Source organism: Hemiscyllium ocellatum, unplaced genomic scaffold (assembly GCF_020745735.1).
Source record: "Hemiscyllium ocellatum isolate sHemOce1 unplaced genomic scaffold, sHemOce1.pat.X.cur. scaffold_518_pat_ctg1, whole genome shotgun sequence".
In the NCBI taxonomy this organism is placed as follows: Eukaryota; Metazoa; Chordata; class Chondrichthyes; order Orectolobiformes; family Hemiscylliidae; genus Hemiscyllium; species Hemiscyllium ocellatum.
The window spans coordinates 307,184-333,488 of NW_026869095.1; the positions used below are offsets into that span (position 1 = coordinate 307,184).

At 61.6% G+C, this 26,305-nt stretch overlaps 2 protein-coding genes across 2 annotated transcripts; one reads left to right on the top strand and one right to left on the bottom strand.

Moving 5' to 3' along the window:
• The first annotated feature begins 751 nt into the window (after positions 1–751).
• On the top strand, positions 752–8,387 carry LOC132813893 (probable ATP-dependent RNA helicase DHX34). The gene is made up of 8 exons (XM_060823285.1): positions 752–847; positions 1,047–1,196; positions 2,982–3,093; positions 3,294–3,400; positions 3,821–4,066; positions 6,867–7,037; positions 7,839–7,965; positions 8,068–8,387. The coding sequence occupies exons 1-8, from the start codon at positions 752–754 to the stop codon at positions 8,217–8,219; spliced, it is 1,161 nt and encodes a 386-aa protein (XP_060679268.1). The 3' UTR covers positions 8,220–8,387.
• Positions 8,372–23,651, bottom strand: fbxl5 (F-box and leucine-rich repeat protein 5). The gene is made up of 11 exons (XM_060823273.1): positions 23,547–23,651; positions 22,028–22,264; positions 19,189–19,284; positions 17,755–17,941; positions 15,879–16,061; positions 15,278–15,394; positions 13,865–14,013; positions 12,477–12,559; positions 11,302–11,913; positions 9,656–9,804; positions 8,372–9,020 (listed from the first exon to the last, which is right to left on the bottom strand). The coding sequence occupies exons 1-11, from the start codon at positions 23,628–23,630 to the stop codon at positions 8,944–8,946; spliced, it is 1,974 nt and encodes a 657-aa protein (XP_060679256.1). The 5' UTR covers positions 23,631–23,651; the 3' UTR covers positions 8,372–8,943.
• Positions 23,652–26,305: the final 2,654 nt, after the last annotated feature.

Consider the following 26,305-nt stretch of genomic DNA (forward strand, 5'->3'; position numbering starts at 1 on the left):
CAGAGTGTGTGTGTGTGTGTGTGTGTGTGTGTGTGTGTGTGTGAAGGTGTAGGGGAGAGAGTGTGTAGGAGAGAGACAGTGAGGGGAGAGAGTGTGTGTGTGTGTGTGTGTGTGTGTGAGTGTGTGAAGGTGTAGGGGAGAGAGTGTGTAGGAGAGAGACAGTGAGGGGAGAGAGTGTGTGTGTCAGGGTGTAGGGGAGAGAGAGAGAGAGAGAGGGAGAAGGAGCATGAGAGACGGTTTGGGGAGAGAGGGGGAGGAGGGAAAGAGAAAGCGGGGGGGAGGGAGAGAAAGAGAGAGGGGTGTAGGGAGGGGGAGGAGGGAGAGATGGTGAGGGAAGGAGAAGGGGAGGGGAGGGAGGGAGTTAAGAATGAAGGATGTTGTGAGAGGGTTCAGCTACAGGGAGGGGCTGGATAGGCCGGGGGCTGTTTTCCCCGGAGCGTCGGAGGCTGAGGGGGTGACCTTATAGAGGGTTATAAAGTCATGAGGCGGGGGGGCAGTTGGTCTGCAGCTGACCGTCAGACTCCGTCCCCTGTTCTCCCCTCCCCCCCCCCCCCCCCCCACAGGGATCTCCTGCTCTCGTTCCTCCCCATTTAGCTCCCACCCTGTCTCCTTTAGACCATCACTGCCCCTCCCAGTTCCAGAGTCACGGGGAGCATCTTCCTTGTGGTTTTCCCCACCCCCCATCCTGGCGGAAATTTCCAGGTTTCTATTGGATCCCAGCTCCCCTCGCGACCTTGTTCTTCTGGGGATTATGGTCCCTCCCCCTTTTTTCCTCTCCCAGGAATCGCCCTCCCTCAGACACGGAAATCCTGGAACTGCTCCCCGAGTCTTCCCTGAGTCGGGGAGAGTCCGTGTCCCTGGGCAGTCACAGCCGGACTGCCCCTCTTCCTCCTCAACTCCCAGCACCTCCCCAGTGGATTCCAACACACCGTGAGCCTTTCTCCCCTTGCCTAGGAAGGGGCTGAGTGGCCTCGTGTCCCTGTGTAACAGGCTGGAGGAGGGGGGTGAGCTGTGTATCCTGATGGTGTGCCCCGTGCTCTCTGCAGGAGGTGAAGGGTCGGAGAGCAGCCTACAGCTCCTGGCAGGACCTGGGCCCCGGGCAGCTCCCCCTCCTCAAGCTGCTGGTGTGCCGCGGGCTCTACCCACAGCTGGCAGTGCCCGACGAGTTCAACAGCTGCCGCAAGGACTCCGAGCAGGTGAGGAGCTTCCCCAGGAGGGATAGCACGGAGAATGGCTTCAGGGGGGGAGGAGATGGGGAATGGGGCGCATCGTCCTGGTGAGAGACCTCAGTCCCTCTCAGTGACCCAAAACCCCAGCTGCCACCCCTCTCGGGCGCCAGTCTGGGTCTAAAGCTTCTCTCGGACGTAGCAGCCTGTCTCCTTCTCTCCTCCTCGACCCTCCTCCCGTCCCCTCTCTTTTCAAGGGAGCGGGCACCGTAGGAGGGTCAGTGCTGAGAGAGCGGGCGCTGTGGGAGGGTCAGTGCTGAGGGAGTGGGTCCTGTGGGAGGGTCAGTGCTGAGGGAGCGGGCGCTGTGGGAGGGTCAGTGCTGAGGGAGTGGGTGCTGTGGGAGGGTCAGCGCTGAGGGAGGGTCAGTGCTGAGGGAGTGGATGCTGTGGGAGGGTCAGTGCTGAGGGAGTGGGTCCTGTGGGAGGGTCAGTGCTGAGGGAGCGGGCGCTGTGGGAGGATCAGTGCTGAGGGAGTGGGTGCTGTGGGAGGGTCAGTGCTGAGGGAGCGGGCGATGTGGGAGGGTCAGTACTGAGGGTGTGGGTGCTGTGGGAGGGTCGGTGCTGAGGTAGTTGGTGCTGTGGGAGGGTCAGTGCTGAGGGAGCGGGCGCTGTGGGAGGGTCAGTGCTGAGGGAGTGGGTGCTGTGGGAGGGTCAGCGCTGAGGGAGCGGGCGATGTGAGAGGGTCAGTCCTGTGGGAGGGTCAGTGCTGATGGAGCGGGTGCTGTGAGGGTCAGCGCTGAGGGAGCGGACACTGTGGGACGGTCAGTGCTGAGGGAGCGGGCGCTGTGGGAGGGTCAGCGCTGAGGGAGCGGGTGCTGTGGGAGGGTCAGTGCTGAGGGAGCGGGTGCTGTGTGAGGGTCAGTGCTGAGGGAGTGGACGCTGTGGGAGGGTCAGTGCTGTGGGAGGGTCAGTGCTGAGGTAGTGGGTGCTGTGGGGGGGGGTCATCGCTGAAGGAGCGGGTGCTGTGGGAGGGTCAGCGCTGAGGGAACGGGTGCTGTGGGAGGGTCAGCGCTGATGGAGCGGGTGCTGTGAGGGTCAGCGCTGAGGGAGCAGACACTGTGGGACGGTCAGTGCTGAGGGAGCGGGCCCTGTGGGAGGGTCAGCGCTGAGGTAGCGGGCGCTGTGGGTCAGCGCTGAGGGAACGGGTGCTGTGGGAGGGTCAGCGCTGAGGGCACCGGCGCTGTGGGAGGGTCATTGCTGAGGGTGCGGGCGCTGTGGGAGGGTCAGCGCTGAGGGCACCGGCGCTGTGGGAGGGTCATTGCTGAGGGAGTGGGTGCTTTGGGAGGGTCAGCGCTGAGGGAGTGGGTGCTTTGGGAGGGTCAGCGCTGAGGGAGCGGGTGCTGTGGGAGGGTCAGTACTGAGGGAGTGGGTGCTGTGGGAGGGTCAGCGCTGAGGGAACGGGTGCTGTGGGAGGGTCAGCGCTGAGGGCACCGGCGCTGTGGGAGGGTCAGCGCTGAGGGAGTGGGTGCTTTGGGAGGGTCAGCGCTGAGGGAGTGGGTGCTTTGGGAGGGTCAGCGCTGAGGGAGCGGGTGCTGTGGGAGGGTCAGTGCTGAGGGAGTGGGTGCTGTGGGAGGGTCGGTGCTGTGGGAGGGTCAGCGCTGAGGGAGCGGGTGTTTTCTCTACCCTTCTTGGTCTTTGTGTGTGTCATTCCCACTGTCCCTGAATCATTTCCTTCCTCCCTTTGCTCGTCCCTGTGTCTCCGGGACGCTCGGTCCCTGGTGCACTGTTCCGATCTGATGTGTTCTCCTGTTACAGATCTTTCACACCAGACATTTGCAAGGGGTCGTCCTCCACCCCAGCAGCATCTACAGCAGCAAGCCCTCTCTCCTTCACCCCAGACAGGACAAACACCGCAGGCAAGAGCAGGGTAAGACTGGGCACACCACGGTACAACACAGGTATTCACACTGGGTCACCGCCAGCGACGTTCGATCCGTCAAACACTCCCAGGGACAGGGATCCCGCCCTTGGAGCTGCGGGCGTTGACACTGAGTCTGGCAGAGAGAGGGGGGCTGGTGGGCTGTGGTAACACCTTTCCTTCTACCCCCCCACCCTCGCCCATTCCAGGTTCAGAGGATGACGAGTGCCCCCAGCAACGGCTGCTTGCCTATGTGTCCCTGCTAGAGACCAACAAGCCCTACCTGGTGAACTGCGTCGACGTGCCTGCGCTGCAGGTGAGTGTGCGCTCGCGCCACCCCCCTCCTCCTTCCGTCCCGAAACTGAGGGAGTGCCCCACTGAGAGAAAAGGCCATAGGGCGTCGGGTCCCTCGGTGTTACCCTCCCTTGCGACCGTTAAGGGCGAGAGCCAACTTGCAACGAGCGCTCAGCTGGGGGGGGAACGCACTGGTTGATGACGAGCGGTGGTTAACGGCCGAGCCCTGTTTGGGTTTGAGTCTCGCTCCCCAACCGGGGGGGGGGGGAAATCTCGTTTCTGCAGGGTGTGAGGGGGGAGATGCCCCGCTCCTGCAGGGAGAACGGGGGAGACTCACTCCCGCGGGGAGAGAGAGAGAGGGAGGGGAGAGCGGTGCAGGTAGCGGCATGCCTGTTTCAATCCTGGAAACGTAAGCCCGTGCTGTCCGGTCTCCCTCCCCCAGACCCTGCTGCTGCTGGGCTGCTCAGTGGACACCAACGCCGACTGCTCCCGGATGGTGGTGGACAGCTGGCTGGAGGTGACCGTGCCCGAGCCTGCGGCAGGCACAACCTTGCTGACCACTGCCCGGAGACTCCGGGAGGCCTGGGAGCAGGCCCTGACCGAACAGCTGGAGGGGCGCGCCGAGACGGCGCTCGGGAGAGCCAGCGGGAAACTGCGCCGGGAGCTGGTGGGCTTCCTGGAGAGCCAGGTGAGGGGGCGAGGGCTCAGTCCGAATGAAAGCACGATCGTGTGTGTGTGTGTGAGAGAGAGAGAGAGACCCTGCTGTTCTGGCATTATTCACAGAGAGAGAGAGAAACAGCCAGAGTTCAGGATCTTCGTGCCCCGACGCATTATTCCCCTCGACTTCACGAGGAAAAAAATATCCTCAGTCTCCTCACGGAAAGATGTTGTGAAAGGATTCAGGGAAGATTTACGAGGATGTTAGAGAGGGTTTGAGCTCCAGGGAGAGGCTGGATAGGCCGGGGGCTGTTTTCCCCGGAGCGTCGGGGGCTGAGGGGTGACCTTATAGAGGTTTATAAAATCATGAGGGGGTCATGGATAGGGTAAATAGACAAGGTCTTTTCCCCCTGGGGTGGGGGAGCCCAGAACTAGAGGGTTATAAAATCATGAGGGGGTCATGGATAGGGTAAATAGACAAGGTCTTTTCCCCCTGGGGTGGGGGAGCCCAGAACTAGAGGTTTATAAAATCATGAGGGGGGGACATGGATAGGGTAAATAGACAAGGTCTTTTCCCTCTGGGGTGGGGGGAGCCCAGAACTAGAGGGCGTAGGTTTAGGGTGAGAGGGAAAAGATATAAAAGAGAGCTAAGGGGCAACTTTTCCCCCAGAGGGTGGTGCGTGTGTGGAACGAGCTGCCAGAGGAAGTGGTGGGGGCTGGTACAATGACAACATTTAAGAGGCATTTGGATGGGGATATGAATAGGAAGGGTTTGGAGGGAGATGGGCCGGGTGCTGGCAGGTGGGACTAGATTGGGTTGGGATATCTGGGCCAGCATGGACAGGTTGGACCGAAGGGTCTGTTTCCATGCTGTACATCAGTGACCCATCCCAGGCCTCACTCCTCAACGTCCTGACAGGTTCAGAACTCCCTCCATCCCTGCCGACCATGAGGTACAGGAGCAGACATCAGGCCGTTCTGCCCATCGAGTCTGGTCGGTCGTTCAATCATGGTCGATAGGTTCAAGGAGATCAAGGGTCAAGGGGAGAATGGAGCTGAGAAACCTCGCTCTGCGTCTTAAATACACTCAATGCCCTGGCCTCCCCCTCCCCCTTGGTCCCGTCGATTCCCCAGCTGAAGACGTTCCTCCTTATCTCCGTTCTCAAAAGGGTCTTCCCTTTACTCTGAGGCGGTGCCCTTGGGTCCCAGTCTCTCCCCCCAATGGGGAACATGTTCCCACCATTAACTCCGCCCAGGCCTGCTCAGTATTCTGTACGTTTCATTTAGATTCCCCCTCGTCTGTCTGAACTCCATCGCGTACACACCGAGTCTCTGACCCGAAACTGCTAACAGTTTCTCCTACCCTCTCTGCTTTGGTTGTCAGAGTTCCAAGCGTCGATGGTTGTCTGATTGTATCACAAGGGTCACACAATTGTCTGCACTCGCCTTCTGCCCTTCACCGATTCACAAGCAGCTCTGACAGCCAGCTTCTATGTTAGCTGCAGTTTTCCTGCCACAGAGATGTGGAGCCCAGACGCAGAGCCTTCGGCCCCACTCATTCGTGCCGACCCAGGTATTCGAACCTAATCTAGTCCCAAATACGAGGAGCAGGAGAATCGACATTTCACGTTAAAGCCTTTCATCAGTTAGGGGTCTCCAAACGACACTCCCTCCCTGCCAACCATATGTCTCCGCTGACTGGATCGAATATTACTCATGGGTTCTGATGGAAGATATGATCGAAACACTTTTCAGCAACATACCCGTCCCCCACCGGTACTGTACCCCAGTGTTATACAGGGACAGACCCGTCCCCCACCGGTACTGTACCCCAGTGTTATACAGTGACAGACCTGTCCCCACCAGTACTGTACCCCAGTGTTATACAGTGACAGACCCGTCCCCACCAGTACTGTACCCCAGTGTTATACAGTGACAGACCTGTCCCCACCGGTACTGTACCCCAGTGTTATACAGGGACAGACCCGTCCCCCACCGGTACTGTACCCCAGTGTTATACAGTGACAGACCTGTCCCCACCAGTACTGTACCCCAGTGTTATACAGTGACAGACCCGTCCCCACCAGTACTGTACCCCAGTGTTATACAGTGACAGACCTGTCCCCACCAGTACTGTACCCCAGTGTTATACAGGGACAGACCTGTCCCCACCAGTACTGTACTCCAGTGTTATACAGGGACAGATCCGTCCCCACCAGTACTGTACCCCAGTATTATAGAGGGACAGACCCGTCCCCCACCAGTACTGTACCCCAGTGTTATACAGGGACAGACCCGTCCCCACCAGTACTGTACTCCAGTGTTATACAGTGACAGACCCGTCCCCACCAGTACTGTACCCCAGTGTTATAGAGGGACAGACCCGTCCCCCACCAGTACTGTACCCCAGTGTTATACAGGGACAGACCTATCTCCCCAGGTACTGTACCCCAGTGTTATACAGGGACAGACCTGTCCCCCACCAGTACTGTACCCCAGTGTTATACAGGGACAGACCCGTCCCCACCAGTACTGTACCCCAGTGTTATACAGGGACAGACCCGTCCCCACCAGTACTGTACCCCAGTGTTATACAGTGACAGACCCGTCCCCACCAGTACTGTACCCCAGTGTTATACAGTGACAGACCCGTCCCCACCAGTACTGTACCCCAGTGTTATACAGGGACAGCCCTGTCTCCCCAGGTACTGTACCCCAGTGTTATACAGGGACAGCCCTGTCTCCCCAGGTACTGTACCCCAGTGTTGTACAGGGACAGCCCTATCTCCCCATGTTACCCAGAGTCTCAGTGTCCAATCCCTCCTGTCTAGGTACCGTATAAGCTGCGGCGTCTCACTGCCCTGGAGAAACAGAACCTGTATGTGGGCCCCCAGATGGTGATGGAAATGCCAGCTCTCTCCGCTGGGTTTGCAGACTGCCAGGCTGACCCAGTCAAAGGGGGCCTCAAAGTGACGGATTACTTCACCTATAACTGTCTGCTGGTGAGTCCTGTCGGGCCGGGGGAGGTGGGGCGTGGGGTGGGGGGGTGGCGGGTGAGGGGGCAGCTCATGTTGCTGCACTTCCTTCCATCCGTCCTGGGAGAACTGGGTCTTACAGTCACATCGCCGAGAGATATGGACAAGGCAAGGAGTGGGGGCTGTGGGAGGGTCAGCGCTGAGGGAGTGGGTACTGTGGGAGGGTGAGCGCTGTGGGAGCGGGCGCTGTGGGAGGGTGAGCGCTGTGGGAGCGGGCGCTGTGGGAGGGTCAGTGCTGTGGGAGTGGGTACTGTGGGAGGGTCAGTGCTGTGGGAGTGGGTACTGTGGGAGGGTGAGCGCTGTGGGAGTGGGTACTGTGGGAGGGTCAGTGCTGAGGGAGTGGGGGCTGTGGGAGGGTCAGTGCTGAGGGAGTGGGGGCTGTGGGAGGGTCAGTGCTGAGGGAGCGGGGGCTGTGGGAGGGTCAGTGCTGAGGGAGCGGGTGCTGTGGGAGGGTCAGTGCTGAGGGAGCGGGCGCTGTGGGAGGGTCAGTGCTGAGGGAGTGGGTGCTGTGGGAGGGTCAGTGCTGAGGGAGCGGGTGCTGTGGGAGGGTCAGTGCTGAGGGAGCGGGCGCTGTGGGAGGGTCAGTGCTGAGGGAGTGGGTGCCGTGGGAGGGTCAGTGCTGAGGGAGTGGGGGCTGTGGGAGGGTCAGTGCTGAGGGAGCGGGCGCTGTGGGAGGGTCAGTGCTGAGGGAGTGGGTGCTGTGGGAGGGTCAGTGCTGAGGGAGCGGCCGCTGTTGGAGGGTCATCCTCTCTCTCTCTTCCTGTGCAGGACAGTCAGGACCTTTACAGCGACTGCCTGCGGACCTTCTGGTCCTGCCCGACCTGTGACCTCTACGCACCCCTGACACCCCTGGAGCGTATGGGGCACGAGGCAAGCTGCGGAGCCGAGGAACCCGGTAAGACCTTCGCGACGACGGCCTGCACACCCCAGCGTTGCTTTCTGACACTCACTCTCACTGCGCGAGGCCGCTAATCCGACCAGCGTTTAATCCTCACAGGCTCGCCCGACCTCGATCCCGAAGGGGTCCCCCCGGCGCCGTCTGCCCTCCAGGTCTCCTACCGCTGCCCGGTCTGCCAGCAGGACTTCCTCTTCACCCCCACGCAGGCCCTGAGGCACAAGAGGCAGCACGCCCAGAGGGAGGGCACGTAACGCCGACCACCGTCTCCCCGCCCGTGGGGGATCACTCAAGCAAGAATGCCACGTTGCGAGGGGGAGGCTGGATTGTCAGAGGGCGTCCATCTTGTTTGCCACTCGATGTGCCGGCAGCGTGACTGTTTACATAGGTTTTTCGCAAAGAAACATTGATGGCAATCGTCACGTTCAGTTTTATTTATATCTGTACACACCTTTCGCGGGTCAGGGCACACGTCTGGGAGAAAAGGGGGGAGGGGTAAGGAGCAGCGAGTCTGACCGTGAGGCTGGAGGAGGGGGGAGATGAAGTCATCAAGTCGGAGGATGCAGCGGTGAGGAGGGACAGAGTTCGGAGGGGAGCGAAGTCGCGAGTGAACATAACCTGCGCTACCCCACCCCACCCACCCCTCTCCCTGACAAACTCAAGGCACTCTCGTTCCTGTGTTTCTCGCCCCAAGCGAGGGAGGGGGGGTTGACGGCTCGTTCCTACTGATACTGCAGACAGGGGGCTTGGGGAATTGAGGGGGGGCAGGGGGTGAAATGCCTGCGAGGCCCCAGTCTCCACGACAGATTGGGTCTTGGTTTGGGAGTCAAAGGGGCTTCGTCCAGAGGGTTATTTACAAGGGGCTGCGCTGTCAGTCCTCCAACTGGGCGGAGGTCTGAGTGTCATTACAAGGTCAGGAGAGCCCAACCCCCCAAGGGAGGAGAGGGAGTGGGGGAAGGGGGCCAGGGGAAGAGGGAGTCACTCTCCAGAGCGACAGCACGCTCGCACCGAGCACTGCAGGTTCTGACAGCCACTGGCTGTGGTGGCGTGTGGACCTGTGGGACACAGAGAGAGAGAGAGTTAGAGACGCTGAACTGAGGACCACACGACAACCAACACCAAACATCCCACTGCCACCCTGCCCAACCAGGGGAAGAAAACCATGCTGTGGGAGGATCAGCACCGAGGGAGGTCAGCGCCGAGGGAGCGGGCGCCGTGAGAGGGTCAGCGCCGAGGGAGGGTCAGTGCTGAGGGAGTGGGTGCTGTGGGAGTGTCAATGCTAAAGGAGCAGGCGCTGTGGGAGGGTCAGTGCCGAGGGAGCGGGTGCCGTGGGAGGGTCAGCGCCGAGGGAGTGGGCGCCGTGGGAGGGTCAGCGCCGAGGGAGCGGGTGCCGTGGGAGGGTCAGCACCGAGGGAGCGGGTGCTGTGGGAGGGTCAGCGCCGAGGGAGGTCAGCGCCGAGGGAGTGGGTGCTGTGGGAGGGTCAGCGCCGAGGGAGCGGGCGCCATGGGAGGGTCAGCGCCGAGGGAGCGGGCGCCATGGGAGGGCCAGTGCTGACGGCGCCTCAGTGCTGTGGTAGTGGGCGCTGTGGGAGGGAGCACTCCTGCAGGCAGTGTGGGTGCGGGTGAATACGGTGTATGAGTGGGGGGGGGGGGGGGGGGGGGGGGGGGGGGGGGTGTCCTGCTCCCTTACCGCTGATATTATCACAGTAGAAGAAATATTCGTCCCTCAGGGCGGGACAGACAGACACTAACTCCTGGAGGCCAGGCCCTGTGATGAACAGGCAGCCCGACAGATCGAGGTGTTCCAGGAACGGGAGACCCCCATGGAGAGTCAGCGCCCTGCAATTGGACAGAAACATCACCACATTAACCGGACTCTCACATTACGCCCTGCACCGAAACGGTCACAGACAGTACCCCCCTCAGAAGCGAGTCCCTGATCTCACTGGTCAGTGCCAGATCCCATCCTCACGCTGACCGTCCCTCGGCGCCGACCCTCTCACAGGGTGGTAGGGCGCGGTGACAGAGGGACCGAGAGGGCAAGTTTTTTTTATATAGATTCCCTTTCACGCAACCGATCCACACCAACCCTCTGAAGAGTCATCAGCCCAGACCTATTCCCCTCCCTCATTACTCTACATTTATCCCTGACTAATCCACCCTAATCTGCACATCCCTGGGCACTACGGGGACAATTTAGCACGGCCAATCCACCCTAACCTGCACATCCCTGGGCACTGTGGGACAATTTAGCACGGCCAATCCACCCGAACCTGCACATCCCTGGGCACTACGGGGACAATTTAGCACGGCCAATCCACCCTAACCTGCACATCCCTGGGCACTAGGGAGACAATTTAGCACGGCCAATCCACCCTAACCTGCACATCCCTGGGCACTAGGGAGACAATTTAGCACGGCCAATCCACCCTAACCTGTACATCCCTGGGCACTACGGGGACAATTTAGCACGGCCAATCCACCCTAACCTGCACATCCTTGTACACTACGGGGACAATTTAGCACGGCCATTCCACCCATCCTGTACATCCCTGGGCACTACGGGGACAATTTAGCACGGCCAATCCACCCTAACCTGCACATCCCTGGGCACTACGGGGACAATTTAGCACAGCCAATCCACCCTAACCTGCACGTCCCTGGGCACTACAGGGAAAATTTAGCACGGCCAATCCACCCTAACCTGCACGTCCCTGGGCACTACGGGGACAATTTAGCACGGCCAATCCATCCTAACCTGCACATCCCTGGGCACTACGGGGACAATTTAGCACGGCCAATCCACCCTAACCTGCACATCCCTGGGCACTACGGGGACAATTTAGCACGGCCAATCCACCCTAACCTGCACATCCCTGGGCACTACGGGGACAATTTAGCACGGCCAATCCACCCTAACCTGCACGTCCCTGGGCACTACGGGGACAATTTAGCACGGCCAATCCACCCTAACCTGCACATCTTTGGAAACCAGAGCACCCGGAGGGAACCCACACAGACACGGGGAGAATGTGCAAACTCCACCCAGACAGTCACCCCAAGGGGGGAATCGAAACTGGGACCCTGGTGCCATGAGGCAGCGGTGCTAACCACTGAGCCACCGTACTAGCCAACTACACGAGACAGAGGGAGGGAGGGCAGTGGGAGGGTACGGAGGGTGGGAGGGTGTGCGAGGGGACTGAGGGAGGGAGGGAGTGCGAAGGGAGGGAGGCAGGCAGTGGGAGGGGACTGAGGGAGGGAAGGAGGGCAGTGTGAGGGGACTGAGGAAGGGAAGGAGGCAGTGTGAGGAGACGGAGGGAGGGGCCGAGCGTGTACCTGAGTCCGTGGTCGGTGATCTGGAAGCAGCCGGACAGACTGAGGAACCGCAGGGAGCGGGCATCGGGCTCCGCTCTGCCCCTCCATCGCCCGGCGCCTGGGCCCTGAGTCCGTACCATCTTGTTACACTGCGGTGGTGGTGGGAGCACAGTCCCCTGAGTCCTCATCCTGCTCCCACCAGCACAGAGGGTGTGCCCACAGGGCGCCCGGGCCAGGGGGCAGTCCGAGTCGCGGATGCAGCGGGCGGCGATGGAGCCCGCTGGTGGCAGGGCCTCTCGACGGGCAGTCCCTGGCCTTTGCCCGTGGACCCTCAGCCCCCCAGCGTCCTCGATGTCCAGGAGCTCCTCCTCGGGTAGCAGCCAGACCTGGCCCGCGTCGCCCCCCTGGGTGCCCAGCTCCTCCTCTTCCTCATCCTCGGCTCCAGGCGGGCACAGGTGGCAGCCGTGGGGGGCCCAGGTGCACTCGGAGCGCCAGGCCTGGGCACCCTCGCCCTCTAGGTCCTCCGGCAGCTCGCCCAGTGCCCGGGAGAGGTGATGCAGGGCCGCGTCGGTCACCCGCTCACAGCCCGAGAGGTCCAGGTGCTGGAGAGATCGGCAGCTCCCCGACCGACACCTACAGGGGGTGGCAGCGATGGGGTGGGGGGGGGGAGGTGAGAACAGAATGAATATGAGGGAGGGGGCGGAGAGAGAGAAGGGGACGGGGAGAGAGAGAGAGAGAGAGGAAGAGAGGCGGGGAGAGAGTGAGAAATGGAGGGAGAGAGGGGGTGGGAGTGAAGGGGGGGAGAGAGTGAGTGTGTGTGAAGCAGAGAGCAGCGCAGGATGTGCAAGGGGGAGGGGGTGCGTGCGCGCGGGGGGAGGGGGATCGTGCATGGCGGGGAGGGATCATGCGCGCGGGTATGTGAAGGGGGGTGTGTGCGCGGGGGGGGGGAAGCAAGAGGGGAATCGAGGTGGGGGGGGGGGGGGGGGGAGAAGCCAGGTGGGGGAAAGGGAGTGGGGGGAAGCAAGGGAGGGGGAGGAAGCGAGGGGGGAAAGTGAGGGGGGGGAATGTGGGGAGTCGGGCGTGAGGGGGGGGGTCGAGCGTGAGGGAGGGGCTGTGCGCGAGAGAGGGGGAGCGGGCGCGAGAGGGGCTGTGCGCGAGAGAGGGTGGGTGCACGCGAGCCCGTGAGCCCGTGGTACCTGTTAAACGCCGAGTCGGTGACCGCGGTCTGCGTCAGGTCCAGGTACTGCAGCCTGGGACAGCTGTTGAGGATTTGCCGAACCTGCCCGGGTTTGGGGAGGGAGGGGGTGGGGAGGGGAAGAAGATGGACGTCAGTCGGTTTGAGGTGGGGACAGTACAACCCTCCAGCCGCACTCCGACCCCTCCCTGCCCCCTGCAACTACCCACACCTGAGCATTGGACATTGCCACCCACACTGTGTACCTTCCTCTGTCTCCCCACCTCATCGCTCTCTCTCTCTCCCCTCTGTCTCTTTTGCCCACACCCCCATCCCCCCATCCATCTGTCGCTCTGTATCTCTCCCCATCTGTCCCTTCTGTCTGTGTCGCTTTCCCTCTCTGTCTATTCTTCTATCTCCCTGTCTCACCCTCTCCCAACCACTCCCTCTTGCTCTACCCGTGTCTCACCCTCGTTCTCTCTTTCTTTCAATACTCCTCTCTCTCCATATCTATCTCTGTCTATCTCTCTCTCTGTCTCACCCCAGTTGTCTGTCTGTCTCTCTCTGTCTGTCCGCGTTTGTCTGTCTGTCTCTCTCTGTCTCACCCCATTTGTCTGTCTCACTCTCTCTGTCCGCGTTTGTCTGTCTGTCTCTCTCTCTCACCCCGTCTGTCTCTTTCTCTCTGTCTGTCTCTCTCTCTCTGTCTCACCCCGTTTGTCTGTCTCTCTGTCTGTCTCCCTCTATTCCCCTCTCTGTCCCTCCCTGTCTCTCTCTCTCTCTCTCTCTCTCCCCATTTGTCTGTCTCCCTCTATTCCCCTCTCTGTCCCTCCCTGTCTCTCTCTCTCTCTCTCTCCCCATTTGTCTGTCTCTCTCTATTCCCCTCTCTGTCCCTCCCTGTCTCTCTCTCTCTCTCTCTCCATTTGTCTGTCTCTCTCTATTCCCCTCTCTGTCCCTCCCTGTCTCTCTCTCTCTCTCTCTCCCCATTTGTCTGTCTCTCTCTATTCCCCTCTCTGTCCCTCCCTGTCTCTCTCTCTCTCTCTCTCCCCATTTGTCTGTCTCTCTCTATTCCCCTCTCTGTCCCTCCCTGTCTCTCTCTCTCTCTCTCTCCCCATTTGTCTGTCTCTCTCTATTCCCCTCTCTGTCCCTCCCTGTCTCTCTCTCTCTCTCTCTCTCTCTCCCCATTTGTCTGTCTCTCTCTATTCCCCTCTCTGTCCCTCCCTGTCTCTCTCTCTCTCTCTCTCCCCATTTGTCTGTCTCTCTCTATTCCCCCGCCCCGCAACCCCACCCCCCCACCAAGTTTGTGACCCCGTGCCGGCCTGTCTCTCCCCCTCCCAGCTTGTGGTTGATTTTGGGGAGGGGGAGAGCCTGGTGCCCAGAGACCGGGCTGTTCGCCGCAGACGCTGACCGTACCATTTGGCTGGAGAGGGTGCTGCTGTAGGCTAACACCAGCGTCCTGACAGCGGTGCCGACCTGGGGCAGCAGCTCGTGGATCAGAGCCTGCAGGAGCTGGGCTTCCCGCTGCGCCTTCCTCAGCGGCCACACTTCCTGGCGGGACTCCTCTTCCAGAGGCAGGGCAGCAGCGACACACAGAGGGCAACACAAGAGATGGCCCGGTTAGAGATCAGGACAGAGCGAGGGCCCCAGACCCGCTCTCCGCCCCGCCCTGTCCCCCAAGGACCCCAGACCCGCTCTCCGCCCCGCCCTGACCCCAAGGACCCCAGACCCGGCCCTGGGGTCTCCCAGACCCGCTCTCTGCCCTGCCCCGCCCTGACCCCAAGGGCCCTAACCCAGGACCCAGCCCCAGCCTAAAGCATCCAGCCCCACCCCGGGCTCACAACACTGCCCCTTGGCCTCCCGCCCACCCTAGACCCAAGCCACACCTCCAGGCATCAGCCCCGCCCCTGGGCCACCCAAAACCGTCAGCCCCGCCCCTCCAAGGACCCCAGACCACCCTGAAGAATCCAGCCTGTCCCGTCCCCAGGCCCAGGCTGTACTCTCTATCTAACCCCCTGTCCCTGGGAGTGGGGGACAGTGTAGAGGGAGCTTTACTCTCTATCTAACCCCCTGTCCCTGGGAGTGGGGGACAGTGTAGAGGGAGCTTTACTCTGTATCTAACCCCCTGTCCCTGGGAGTGGGGGACAGTGTAGAGGGAGCTTTACTCTCTATCTAACCCCCTGTCCCTGGGAGTGGGGGACAGTGTAGAGGGAGCTTTACTCTCTATCTAACCCCCTGTCCCTGGGAGTGGGGGACAGTGTAGAGGGAGCTTTACTCTCTATCTAACCCCCTGTCCCTGGGAGTGGGGGACGGTGTAGAGGGAGCTTTACTCTGTATCTAACCCCCTGTCCCTGGGAGTGGGGGACAGTGTAGAGGGAGCTTTACTCTCTATCTAACCCCCTGTCCCTGGGAGTGGGGGACGGTGTAGAGGGAGCTTTACTCTGTATCTAACCTCCTGTCCCTGGGAGTGGGGGACAGTGTAGAGGGAGCTTTACTCTATATCTAACCCCCCTGTCCCTGGGAGTGGGGGACAGTGTAGAGGCAGCTTGACTCTGTATCTAACCCCTGTCCCTGGGAGTGGGAGGACAGTGTAGAGGGAGCTTTACCCTGTATCTAACCCCCTGTCCCCGGGAGTGGGGAGACAGTGTAGAGGGAGCTTTACTCTGTATCTAACCCCCGTCCCTGGGAGTGGGGGACGGTGTAGAGGGGCTTTACTCTGTATCTAACCCCCTGTCCCTGGGAGTGTTTGACGGGGGGAGGGGACAGCGCGGAGTGACCCGAAATGCCTGTGGATATCGAAGCTGGAATGGACCGGGTGCTGTCGCTCACCTGATTCGTCGATGTCAGCGTCCTCATCCCAGCTCGGGCGGTGATCCTCCCCCTCTGTCTCACACGGGTACTCTGCAGTCGGGCTGATGGTCCCAGGAGGCCCATTGTACCAATCACCTGGTCACAGAGAGCAGAGCGACAGCGTGGATTGAGAGAGCGTGGGACATCCCACCTTCCCTCAGCGCTGACCCTCCCACAGCACCCACTCCCACAGCACTGACCCTCCCACAGCACCCACTCCCACAGCACTGACCCTCCCACAGCGCCCGCTCCCTCAGCACTGACCCTCCCACAGCACCAACTCCCTCAGCACTGACCCTCCCACAGCGCCCGCTCCCTCAGCAATGACCCTCCCACAGCACCCGCTCCCTCAGCACTGACCCTCCCACAGCGCCTGCTCCCTCAGCACTGACCCCCCCCACAGCACCCACTCCCTCAGCACTGACCCTCCCACAGCACCCACTCGCTCAGCACTGACCCTCCCACGGTGCCCGCTCCCTCAGCACTGACCCTCTCACAGCATCCACTCCCACAGCACTGACCAGGACCGGTGTGTGCTTGACGTTCTGTCACAGGTTGGCGTGTTGTTGTGCATACCCACCTCTCGCCCAGGCGACAGGGTACAGATGTCTCCAGAGGCTGGCGGTTCCTGCCGTTTTCGCCCAGCGAGAGTTCACCTGGCGCGATCGGCACAACTCGAGAGGGTTCAGGTAGGCAAAGATTTTCAGCAGCACCTCGGGCGGCAGCTGGGAGACGTGAGTGTTGTTGGCTGGTGGCTCCGGCTCTGCAGGGGAGGAGGGGAGAGAGGGAAACTCCCAGTGAGAGAGGACAGACCGAGAGGGAAGGCCGGGGGGTGGGAGAGACAGAGAGAGAGGGAGGGAGGGAGGGAGGGAGATGGGGACGGAGAGAAGTGTGGGCAGACAAGGAGACACAGACGGAAAAACAGAGAGAGGGAGGTGGAGAGGGAGAGAGAGAGAGAGAGCTGGGTCACAAACCTTCACCAGCGAAAAAGCAAACAGCCTCCCATTGCTCCAGTTCCCTGCTTAACCACCTCCAGAAACCCCTCCGGGTTTCCTCAGGATGTCCACTCACTGTTCTCCGTTTGGACAAATCAATTTGTGCACAGCTCGATCCCACACTCAACCCTGGTTTCTCATGGGAATGACAGGGGGAGCGCATCCCTGTCTCCGTCACTCCCTCCCTATCCCCGTCCCCTCCTCCTGCCCCTACACCCCTCCCTATCCCCGTCCCCTCCTCCTGCCCCTACACCCCCTCCCTATCTCCGTCCCCTCCTCCAGCCCCTACACCCCCTCCCTATCTCCGTCCCCTATCCAGCCCCTACACCCCCTCCCTATCTCTGTCCCCTCCTCCAGCCCTACACCCCCTCCCTATCCCCGTCCCCTCCTCCTGCCCCCTACACCCCCTCCCTATCCCCGTCCCCTCCTCCAGCCCCCTACACCCCCTCCCTATCTCCGTCCCCTATCCAGTCCCTACACCCCCTCCCTATCTCTGTCCCCTCCTCCAGCCCCTACACCCCCTCCCTATCCCCGTCCCCTCCTCCTGCCCCCTACACCCCCTCCCTATCTCCGTCCCCTCCTCCAGCCCCTACACCCCCTCCCTATCTCCGTCCCCTATCCAGCCCCCTACACCCCCTCCCTATTCCCGTCACCTCCTCCAGCCCCGTACAGCCCCTCCCTATCCCTGCCACCCCCTCCAACCCTCCGAGATCTCTGCAGTCCCTCAATATTGTTCTCTTGAACATCTTCCTGCCATTGGAGCTGTTGTTCATTCACGAGCAGGAGCCCAAAATCTGGGAATTACTTCCCGGAACATCTATGTGTCTCTTTCTCTCTGTCCGTCTGTGTCTTTGTCTGTCTGTTTGAGAGATGCAGGTCCTTGGACTCCTCCATCGCCAGACCATAGCAACACGACGCCTGGAGGAAGAGCGCCTCATCTTCCGCCTGGGAACCCTCCAACCACAAGGGATGAACCTAGATTTCTCCAGTTTCCTCATTTCCCCTCCCCCCACCTTGTCTCAGTCCCAACCCTCGGACTCAGCACCGCCCTCCTAACCTGCAATCTTCTTCCTGACCTCTCCGCCCCCACCCCACTCTGGCCTATCACCCTCACCTTGACCTCCTTCCACCTATCACACCTCCATCGCCCCTCCCCAAGTCCCTCCTCCCTACCTTTTATCTTAGCCTGCTGGATACACTCCCCTCATTCCTCATGTCCGAAACGTTGACTCTCCTGCTCCTCGGATGCTGCCTGACCTGCTGCGCTTTTCCAGCAACACATTTTCAGCTCTACACACTGATACTCTCTCTCTCTCTCTCTCTCTCTCTCTCCCCTACACCCTAACACATCTCTATGTGGCCCGGGGTCAGATTCGGTCTGACCAACCATCCCCCACCTTACGGCCGCGGGGAAGGGTCACTGGGCGAACTGCGCGATATCAATGCAGTTGAGGCCTGTACCTGGGGGTGTTCGGTTACTGCTGTGACTGTTCTTGTCCGGTTTCTGTGGGTCTTCGGTTTGATTCCTCAGCTGCAGCTCCTTCAGGACCTCCACAGTGTCCACGTGCCCGTGCCGCGCTAATACCTTCACCTTTATGTCCTTCAGCTCCTCGTAGGAGAAATACTCCATCAGCAGGGGCTGGAAAACCTACACGGAGAACAGGGAGAGAGTGAGGGAGGGGGGCTGGAATACCGGGGACAGGGAGAGAGTGAGGGAGGGGGGCTGGAATACCGGGGACAGGGAGAGAGTGAGGGAGGGGGCTGGAATACCGGGGACAGGGAGAGAGAGAGGGAGGGGGCTGGAATACCGGGGACAGGGAGAGAGAGAGAGGGAGGGGGCTGGAATACCGGGGACAGGGAGTGAGTGAGGGAGGGGGCGGGAATACCGGGGACAGGGAGAGAGAGAGGGAGGGGGCTGGAATACCAGGGACAGGGAGAGAGTGAGGGAGGGGGCTGGAATACCGGGGACAGGGAGAGAGTGAGGGAGGGGGCGGGAATACCGGGGACAGGGAGTGAGTGAGGGAGGGGGCTGGAATACCGGGGACAGGGAGAGAGCGAGGGAGGGGGCTGGAATACCAGGGACAGGGAGAGAGTGAGGGAGGGGGCTGGAATACCGGGGACAGGGAGTGAGGGAGGGAGGGGGCGGGAATACCGGGGACAGGGAGTGAGGGAGGGAGGGGGCTGGAATACCGGGGACAGGGAGTGAGTGAGGGAGGGGGCTGGAATACCGGGGACAGGGAGAGAGCGAGGGAGGGGGCTGGAATACCAGGGACAGGGAGAGAGTGAGGGAGGGGGCTGGAATACCGGGGACAGGGAGAGAGTGAGGGAGGGGGCGGGAATACCGGGGACAGGGAGAGAGTGAGGGAGGGAGGGGGCTGGAATACCGGGGACAGGGAGAGAGAGCGAGGGAGGGGGCTGGAATACCAGGGACAGGGAGAGAGTGAGGGAGGGGGCTGGAATACCGGGGACAGGGAGAGAGTGAGGGAGGGGGCGGGAATACCGGGGACAGGGAGTGAGGGAGGGAGGGGGCTGGAATACCGGGGACAGGGAGAGAGCGAGGGAGGGGGCTGGAATACCAGGGACAGGGAGAGAGTGAGGGAGGGGGCTGGAATACCGGGGACAGGGAGAGAGCGAGGGAGGGGGCTGGAATACCGGGGACAGGGAGAGGGGGGGAGAGAGAGAGAGAGAGAGAGAGAGGGGGGGTTTAGATACCAGGGACAGGGACAGCGAGGGGGAGGGTGGGTGGAATACCAGGGAGAGGGAGAGGGCGGGAGAGAGGGGGCTGGAATACAGGGAATGGGAAGAGAGAAAGAGGCTGACAGGAGCAGGGGTGGGGAGTGGGGTTGGGGGAGACAGTGCCCACTCCCTGTGCACTCACGCTGATCTACCTCCTACCTCTTCCTCCTCCTTCATGTGGGGGATGAAGTCCCGGGTGAAAGCGTCCAGCCGTTCCCTCAGCTGCTGACTGTAGTTGAGTAGCTCGTACTCATCCTGCGGAGGGAGGAAACTGGAGTCTGATCAGTGCAGGAGGGACAGCACCCAGCCACTGCCACCACCACTACCCTCACCAGGAGCACAGAGGCACACCAACCCCTGAGCTCAGAGACAGACCACCCTCTCTCTCTCTCTTCTCCCGCTTTTCTCTCTCGATCTCTCACATGTCCTCCTGCTTTTACTCTGTCACTGTCGCTCCCTCCCTCTGCATCACTGTCTGCCCTGCTCTCCTCTCTCTCTCTCTCGCTCTCTCTCTCGCTCTCTCTCTCGCTCTCGCTCTCTCTCTCCTGCTCTCCTCTCTCTCCTCCTCTCTTTCTCCCCCGCTCCCAAGTCTGTCCCTCCCCCTCACGCTCTCTCTCTCTCCCCCCCAAGTCTGTCCCTCCCCCTCGCTCTCTCTCTCTCCCTCCCGCCAAGTCTGTCCCTCCCCCTCGCTCTCTCTCTCTCCCCCCCAAGTCTGTCCCTCCCCCTCGCTCTCTCTCTCTCCCTCCCCCCAAGTCTGTCCCTCCCCCTCGCTCTCTCTCTCTCTCCCCCAAGTCTGTCCCTCCCCCTCGCGCTCTCTCTCTCCCCCAAGTCTGTCCCTCCCCCTCGCGCTCTCTCTCTCCCCCAAGTCTGTCCCTCCCCCTCGCGCTCTCTCTCTCCCCCAAGTCTGTCCCTCCCCCTCGCGCTCTCTCTCTCCCCCAAGTCTGTCCCTCCCCCTCGCTCTCTCTCTCTCCCCCAAGTCTGTCCCTCCCCCTCGCTCTCTCTCTCTCCCCCAAGTCTGTCCCTCCCCCTCGCTCTCTCTCTCTCTCCCCAAGTCTGTCCCTCCCCCTCGCGCTCTCTCTCTCCCCCCCAAGTCTGTCCCTCCCCCTCGCGCTCTCTCTCTCCCTCTCCCCCAAGTCTGTCCCTCCCCCTCGCGCTCTCTCTCTCTCTCCCCCAAGTCTGTCCCTCCCCCTCTCGCTCTCTCTCCCTCTCCCCCAAGTCTGTCCCTCCCCCTCGCGCTCTCTCTCTCCCCCAAGTCTGTCCCTCCCCCTCGCGCTCTCTCTCTCCCCCAAGTCTGTCCCTCCCCCTCGCGCTCTCTCTCTCCCCCAAGTCTGTCCCTCCCCCTCGCGCTCTCTCTCTCCCCCAAGTCTGTCCCTCCCCCTCGCGCTCTCTCTCTCTCTCTCCCCCAAGTCTGTCCCTCCCCCTCGCTCTCTCTCTCTCCCCCCAAGTCTGTCCCTCCCCCTCGCTCTCTCTCTCTCCCCCAAGTCTGTCCCTCCCCCTCGCTCTCTCTCTCTCTCCCCCAAGTCTGTCCCTCCCCCTCGCGCTCTCTCTCTCTCCCCCCAAGTCTGTCCCTCCCCCTCGCGCTCTCTCTCTCTCCCCCCAAGTCTGTCCCTCCCCCTCGCGCTCTCTCTCTCCCTCTCCCCCAAGTCTGTCCCTCCCCCTCGCGCTCTCTCTCTCTCTCCCCCAAGTCTGTCCCTCCCCCTCGCGCTCTCTCTCTCTCTCCCCCAAGTCTGTCCCTCCCCCTCGCGCTCTCTCTCTCTCTCTCCCCAAGTCTGTCCCTCCCCCTCGCGCTCTCTCTCTCTCTCTCCCCCAAGTCTGTCCCTCCCCCTCGCGCTCTCTCTCTCTCTCCCCCAAGTCTGTCCCTCCCCCTTGCGCTCTCTCTCTCTCTCCCCCAAGTCTGTCCCTCCCCCTCGCGCTCTCTCTCTCTCTCCCCCAAGTCTGTCCCTCCCCCTCGCGCTCTCTCTCTCCCTCTCCCCCAAGTCTGTCGCTCCCCCTCGCGCTCTCTCTCTCCCCCAAGTCTGTCCCTCCCCCTCGCGCTCTCTCTCTCTCTCCCCAAGTCTGTCCCTCCCCCTCTCGCTCTCTCTCTCCCCCAAGTCTGTCCCTCCCCCTCTCGCTCTCTCTCTCCCTCTCCCCCAAGTCTGTCCCTCTCGCTCTCTCTCCCTCTCCCCCAAGTCTGTCCCTCCCCCTCGCGCTCTCTCTCCCCCAAGTCTGTCCCTCCCCCTCGCGCTCTCTCTCCCCCCCAAGTCTGTCCCTCCCCCTCGCGCTCTCTCTCTCTCCCCCAAGTCTGTCCCTCCCCCTCGCGCTCTCTCTCTCTCTCTCTCCCCCAAGTCTGTCCCTCCCCCTCGCGCTCTCTCTCTCTCTCCCCCAAGTCTGTCCCTCCCACTCGCTCTCTCTCTCCCCCAAGTCTGTCCGTCCCACTCGCTCTCTCTCTCTCTCTCTCTCCCCCAAGTCTGGCCGTCCCCCTCTCTCTCTCCCCCAAGTCTGTCCATCCCACTCGCTCTCTCTCTCCCCCAAGTCTGTCCGTCCCACTCGCTCTCTCCCCCCCCCAAGTCTGTCCCTCCCCCTTGCTCGCTCTCTCTCCCCCAAGTCTGTCCCTCCCCCTTGCTCGCTCTCTCTCTCTCCCCCAAGTCTGTCCCTCCCCCTTGCTCGCTCTCTCTCCCCCAAGTCTGTCCCTCCCCCTTGCTCGCTCTCTCTCTGTCCCCCAAGTCTGTCCCTCCCCCTCGCTCGCTCTCTCTCTGTCCCCCAAGTCTGTCCCTCCCCCTCGCTCTCTCTCTGTCCCCCAAGTCTGTCCCTCCCCCTCGCTCGCTCTCTCCCCCAAGTCTGTCCCTCCCCCTCGCTCTTTCACCCACTGTCTCTCTCTCCCTCAGCCCCACTTTCTGTCTCTCACTCTCCCAGTCGGTCCCATTCCCCCTCTCTTACTCTTGGTCTCGCTCTGTCTTCACCCCATGAACATGCTCAAAGTCACCCTCCTCCCTGGTCTCCCCGCTCTGCCTCCCCTCACCTTGAAGGTCCTGAGGCCTTTCTCGAAGAGACTGAGCATGTCGGATAGTTTGTTGTCCGAGTGGACGTTGGAGACGGAGCTGTTACAGACGGAGAGGGCCTGTAGTCTCTGCTGCAGCTCGCCCATGATGTACTCGTTCTCAATCTGCTCGTGAGATTTGAACTCTGTGAAGGTGGCGTACAGCGAGGTCAGCAGCGACTGGAAGTCTCGGCTGTTGGAGAAATTGGTGTTGGAGAGCTGCCAGGGACAGGTCAGAGAGAGAGAGAGGGGGGGAGAGAGAGAGAGAGGGGACTGAGTCTGTGGGCATTCAACAGCAAGCTACAGAGAATGTGTCTTTCCCATCTTTAGACAAGATCCAGCCTGTTACACAGGAACACGAGGCCATTCAGCCCCTCCTCCTCCAGCCTGTTCCACGGGAACAGGAGGCCATTCAGCCCCTCCTCCTCCAGCCTGTTACACGGGAACAGGAGGCCATTCAGCCCGTCCTCCTCCAGCCTGTTACACGGGAACAGGCCATTCAGCCCCTCCTCCCAAAGCCTGTTAAACAGGAACAGGAGGCCATTCAGCCCCTCCTCCTCCAGCCTGTTCCACAGGGACAGGAGGCCATTCAGCCCCTCCTCCTCCAGCCTGTTCCACAGGGACAGGAGGCCATTCAGCCCCTCCTCCTCCAGCCTGTTCCACAGGGACAGGAGGCCATTCAGCCCCTCCTCCTCCAGCCTGTTCCACAGGGACAGGAGGCCATTCAGCCCCTCCTCCTCCAGCCTGTTCCACAGGGACAGGAGGCCATTCAGCCCCTCCTCCTCCAGCCTGTTCCACAGGGACAGGAGGCCATTCAGCCCCTCCTCCTCCAGCCTGTTCCACAGGGACAGGAGGCCATTCAGCCCCTCCTCCTCCAGCCTGTTCCACAGGGACAGGAGGCCATTCAGCCCCTCCTCCTCCAGCCTGTTACACAGGGACAGGAGGACAGATGGTGGGGTGGGAGTGGGTTGGCGGATTGAGTAAAGTGGGCGGGGCCCAGTGGGGTGGGCGGGGCCGTTGTGACACGTATTGCAGTACCGCCACGCTGTCGCCAGAGGGAGGTGAGGCAGGAACTACAACCCGCCTACAACTCCCGGCGTCCTTCGCGGTTGCTTTCCGCCCGAATCGTCGACTCTGTTGACGCCCCCCTCCCCTCCCCGCCCCGCCATCGGATGCTGCCGGACCTGCTGTGCTTTTCCAGCGCCGCACTCTCATCTGGACCCTGACCTCCACCATCGGCGGGCCCTTCACGTCCGTCCTCTCGGGGATCACAGCAACAACGAGCCGCGGCGCATGCGTACGAACCGGGCCCGGGAGGGCGCATGCGTACACCCGGAAACCCGGGCCCGGGAGGGAGCATGCGCACCGAGCGCGGCCGCCGTCCCGCCCACCCCGCCGCTCGGGTTAGCGCAACGACCGGACACCCCGGGGGTAGGGGTGCGGGCGACGCACTTCGGCGGCTATTCGACACCGACTCCCCGCCGCCCCCGCGCCGGCTCACCTTCTCCGAGTAAAGGTTCACCAGTTTCTTCATGCGCCAGTGCGGCGCGGAGAAGACGTCCACCTCCTCCGGGAACGGCGCCATCTTTGTTTTCCCGACTCCGGGAGGACCGGCCTCCGCAGCGCCACCCGCCGGCCGGGAGGAGGTGGAGCTCCGGGAGGACCGGCCTCCGCAGCGCCACCCGCCGGCCGGGAGGAGGTGGGGCTCCGGGAGGACCGGCCTCCGCAGCGCCACCCGCCGGCCGGGAGGAGGTGGAGCTCCGGGAGGACCGGCCTCCGCAGCGCCACCCGCCGGCCGGGAGGAGGTGGAGCTCCGGGAGGATCGGCCTCCGCAGCGCCACCCGGCGGCCGGGAGGAGGTGGGGCTCCGGGAGGACCGGCCTCCGCAGCGCCACCCGGCGGCCGGGAGGAGGTGGAGCTCCGGGAGGACCGGCCTCCGCAGCGCCACCCGCCGTCTGGGAAGAGGTGGAGCTTCGGGAGGATCGGTCTCTGCAGCGCCACCTGCTGGCCAAGAGGAGATGGAGCTCCGGGAGGACCGGCCTCCGCAGCGCCACCTGCTGGCCGGGAGGAGGTGGAGCTCCGGCAGTCACCGGCGGACTCCGGGAGGACTGGTCTCCCGCAGCGCCACCGGCTGGCCGGGAGGAGGTGGAGCTCCAGGAGTAGCAATCGCTGGTGACCGGAGGGCTCCTCAATCAGGAGGAGTGCCATCAGCGCCTCCAGGCGGCGGCGCAGCTCCATGGATTGGGAGGACCGCCAACAGCGCCACCAGGCGTACGGGAGGAGACACCAACTGGTTCTCTTAAGGGCTCAGAGGCTGGAGATAGACCGACCAGATTATAAAAGGCGTGGGCTGTAGGAGACCGAAAGACCTCTCTCTCCATCCCTCTCCGTTCCCCTGTATTCGGAATGGGGCCAGGATCCCATCACGGCGAAGGAAAAGGGAAAAATCCACATCCCTGGGCACTACGGGGACAATGTAGCATGGCCAATCCCACCCTAATCTGCACATCTTTGGCTTGTGGGAGGAAACCGGAGCACCAGGAGGAAACCCACACAGTCATGAGGGGGGGGGGGGGAAGAATGTGCAAACTGCTCACAGACATCTGCCCGAGGCTGGAATTGAAGCCGGGTCCCTGGTACCGTGAGGCACGGTGCTAACCACTGAGCCACTGTCATCCCCAACTCAACTAGTCCCACACCTGCCCCTAATCCTGGTCAATATCCCTGTCCTATCCATGGATGTATCCAAATGCCTTCGAAATGTTGTAACTGCGCCCGCATCCGCCATTTCCTCCATAAAAGAAATTGCCCCTCGTGTCTCTCTCTCCTCTCACCTTCTGCCTCCCCATGTCGTGAAATTCCCCCAACCCTAGGGAAAAGATAACTATATCTCCATCCCTTGTTATGTTATAAATCTCTACAAGGGCAAACTCTAAAACTCCAGTGAAAACAGCCCCCGGCCCCTCCTTCTAACTCAAACCCTCCGTCCCCGGCCTTGTCCCGGTAAATCCCTTCCCGAACCCTCTCCGGGTGAATAATGCCCTTCCTGTAACGGTGCGACGGGAACTGGACACACTGCTCCAGACGGAGCCTCACCAACGTCCTGTATAACCCCCAACGTGACATCCCTCCTTACTCCACCCTAAATGTCGCTTTCACCGATTCGCAGTGTGTTCCAGGCACCCACCAGCTCTACAGGACATTGGTTAGGCCACTGTTGGAATATTGCGTGCAATTCTGGTCTCCTTCCTATCGGTTAGACGTTGTGAAAGGGTTCAGAAAAGATTTACAAGGAAGTTGGAGGGCTTGAGGCTGGATAGGCCGGGGGCTGTTTTCCCCGGAGCGTCGAGGGCTGAGGGGTGACCTGATAGAGGTTTATAAATTCATGAGGGGGACATGGATAGGGTAAATAGACAAGGTCTTTTCCCCCTGGGGTGGGGGGAGTCCAGAACTAGAGGTTTATAAAATCATGAGGGGGGGGACATGGATAGGGTAAATAGACAAGGTCTTTTCCCCCTGGGGTGGGGGAGCCCAGAACTAGAGGGGGGTAGGTTTAAGATGAGGGGGGGGGGAAGGGACCTGAGGGGTAACTTTCCCCCCAGAGGGTGGTGCGTGTGTGGAACGAGCTGCCAGAGGAAGTGGTGGGGGGCTGGTACAATGACAACATTTAAAAGGATGGGGGGGGACATGGATAGGAAAGGACACGGCAGCATCCGAGGAGCAGGAGAATCGACGTTTCGAGCGTAAGCCCTCCCTGATGCTGTGCTTTTCCAGCACCACGCTCTCCACTCTGATCGCCAGCATCTGCAGTCCCTCACTCTCCCCTTCCAGGGATTGTGGGCCCAGTGCTGGGGGAACGGGGTAGATCGGGAATACCGGGCATTCTTACTTCCGGTGTGGAAAACGGGCCTAACAGGTCCGCACTGACCCCTCCGGCATTTTACCAAATGCTGCGGGACAATTTAGCACGGCCGATTCACCTAACCTGCACGTTGTGGGAGGAAAGGGGGGAAGCCCACCCACGCAGAGAGTGTGCAAACACCACACGGACAGAGGTGGGAATCGAACCCCAGCTCTCTGGTGCTGTGAGGCAGCGGTGCTAACCACTTGTGCCACCCAAAGGCTCTGCTGTCCATTGCTATGACTCTAAATATTTTCACCCCAAACTAACATCCCCTTGGTCATTAACCTTTCCGCCCCCGTGTGGGGGGAAGCCTATTGACTGTCCACCCTATCTAGGCGTTGGGTCCTTACTTTGTAG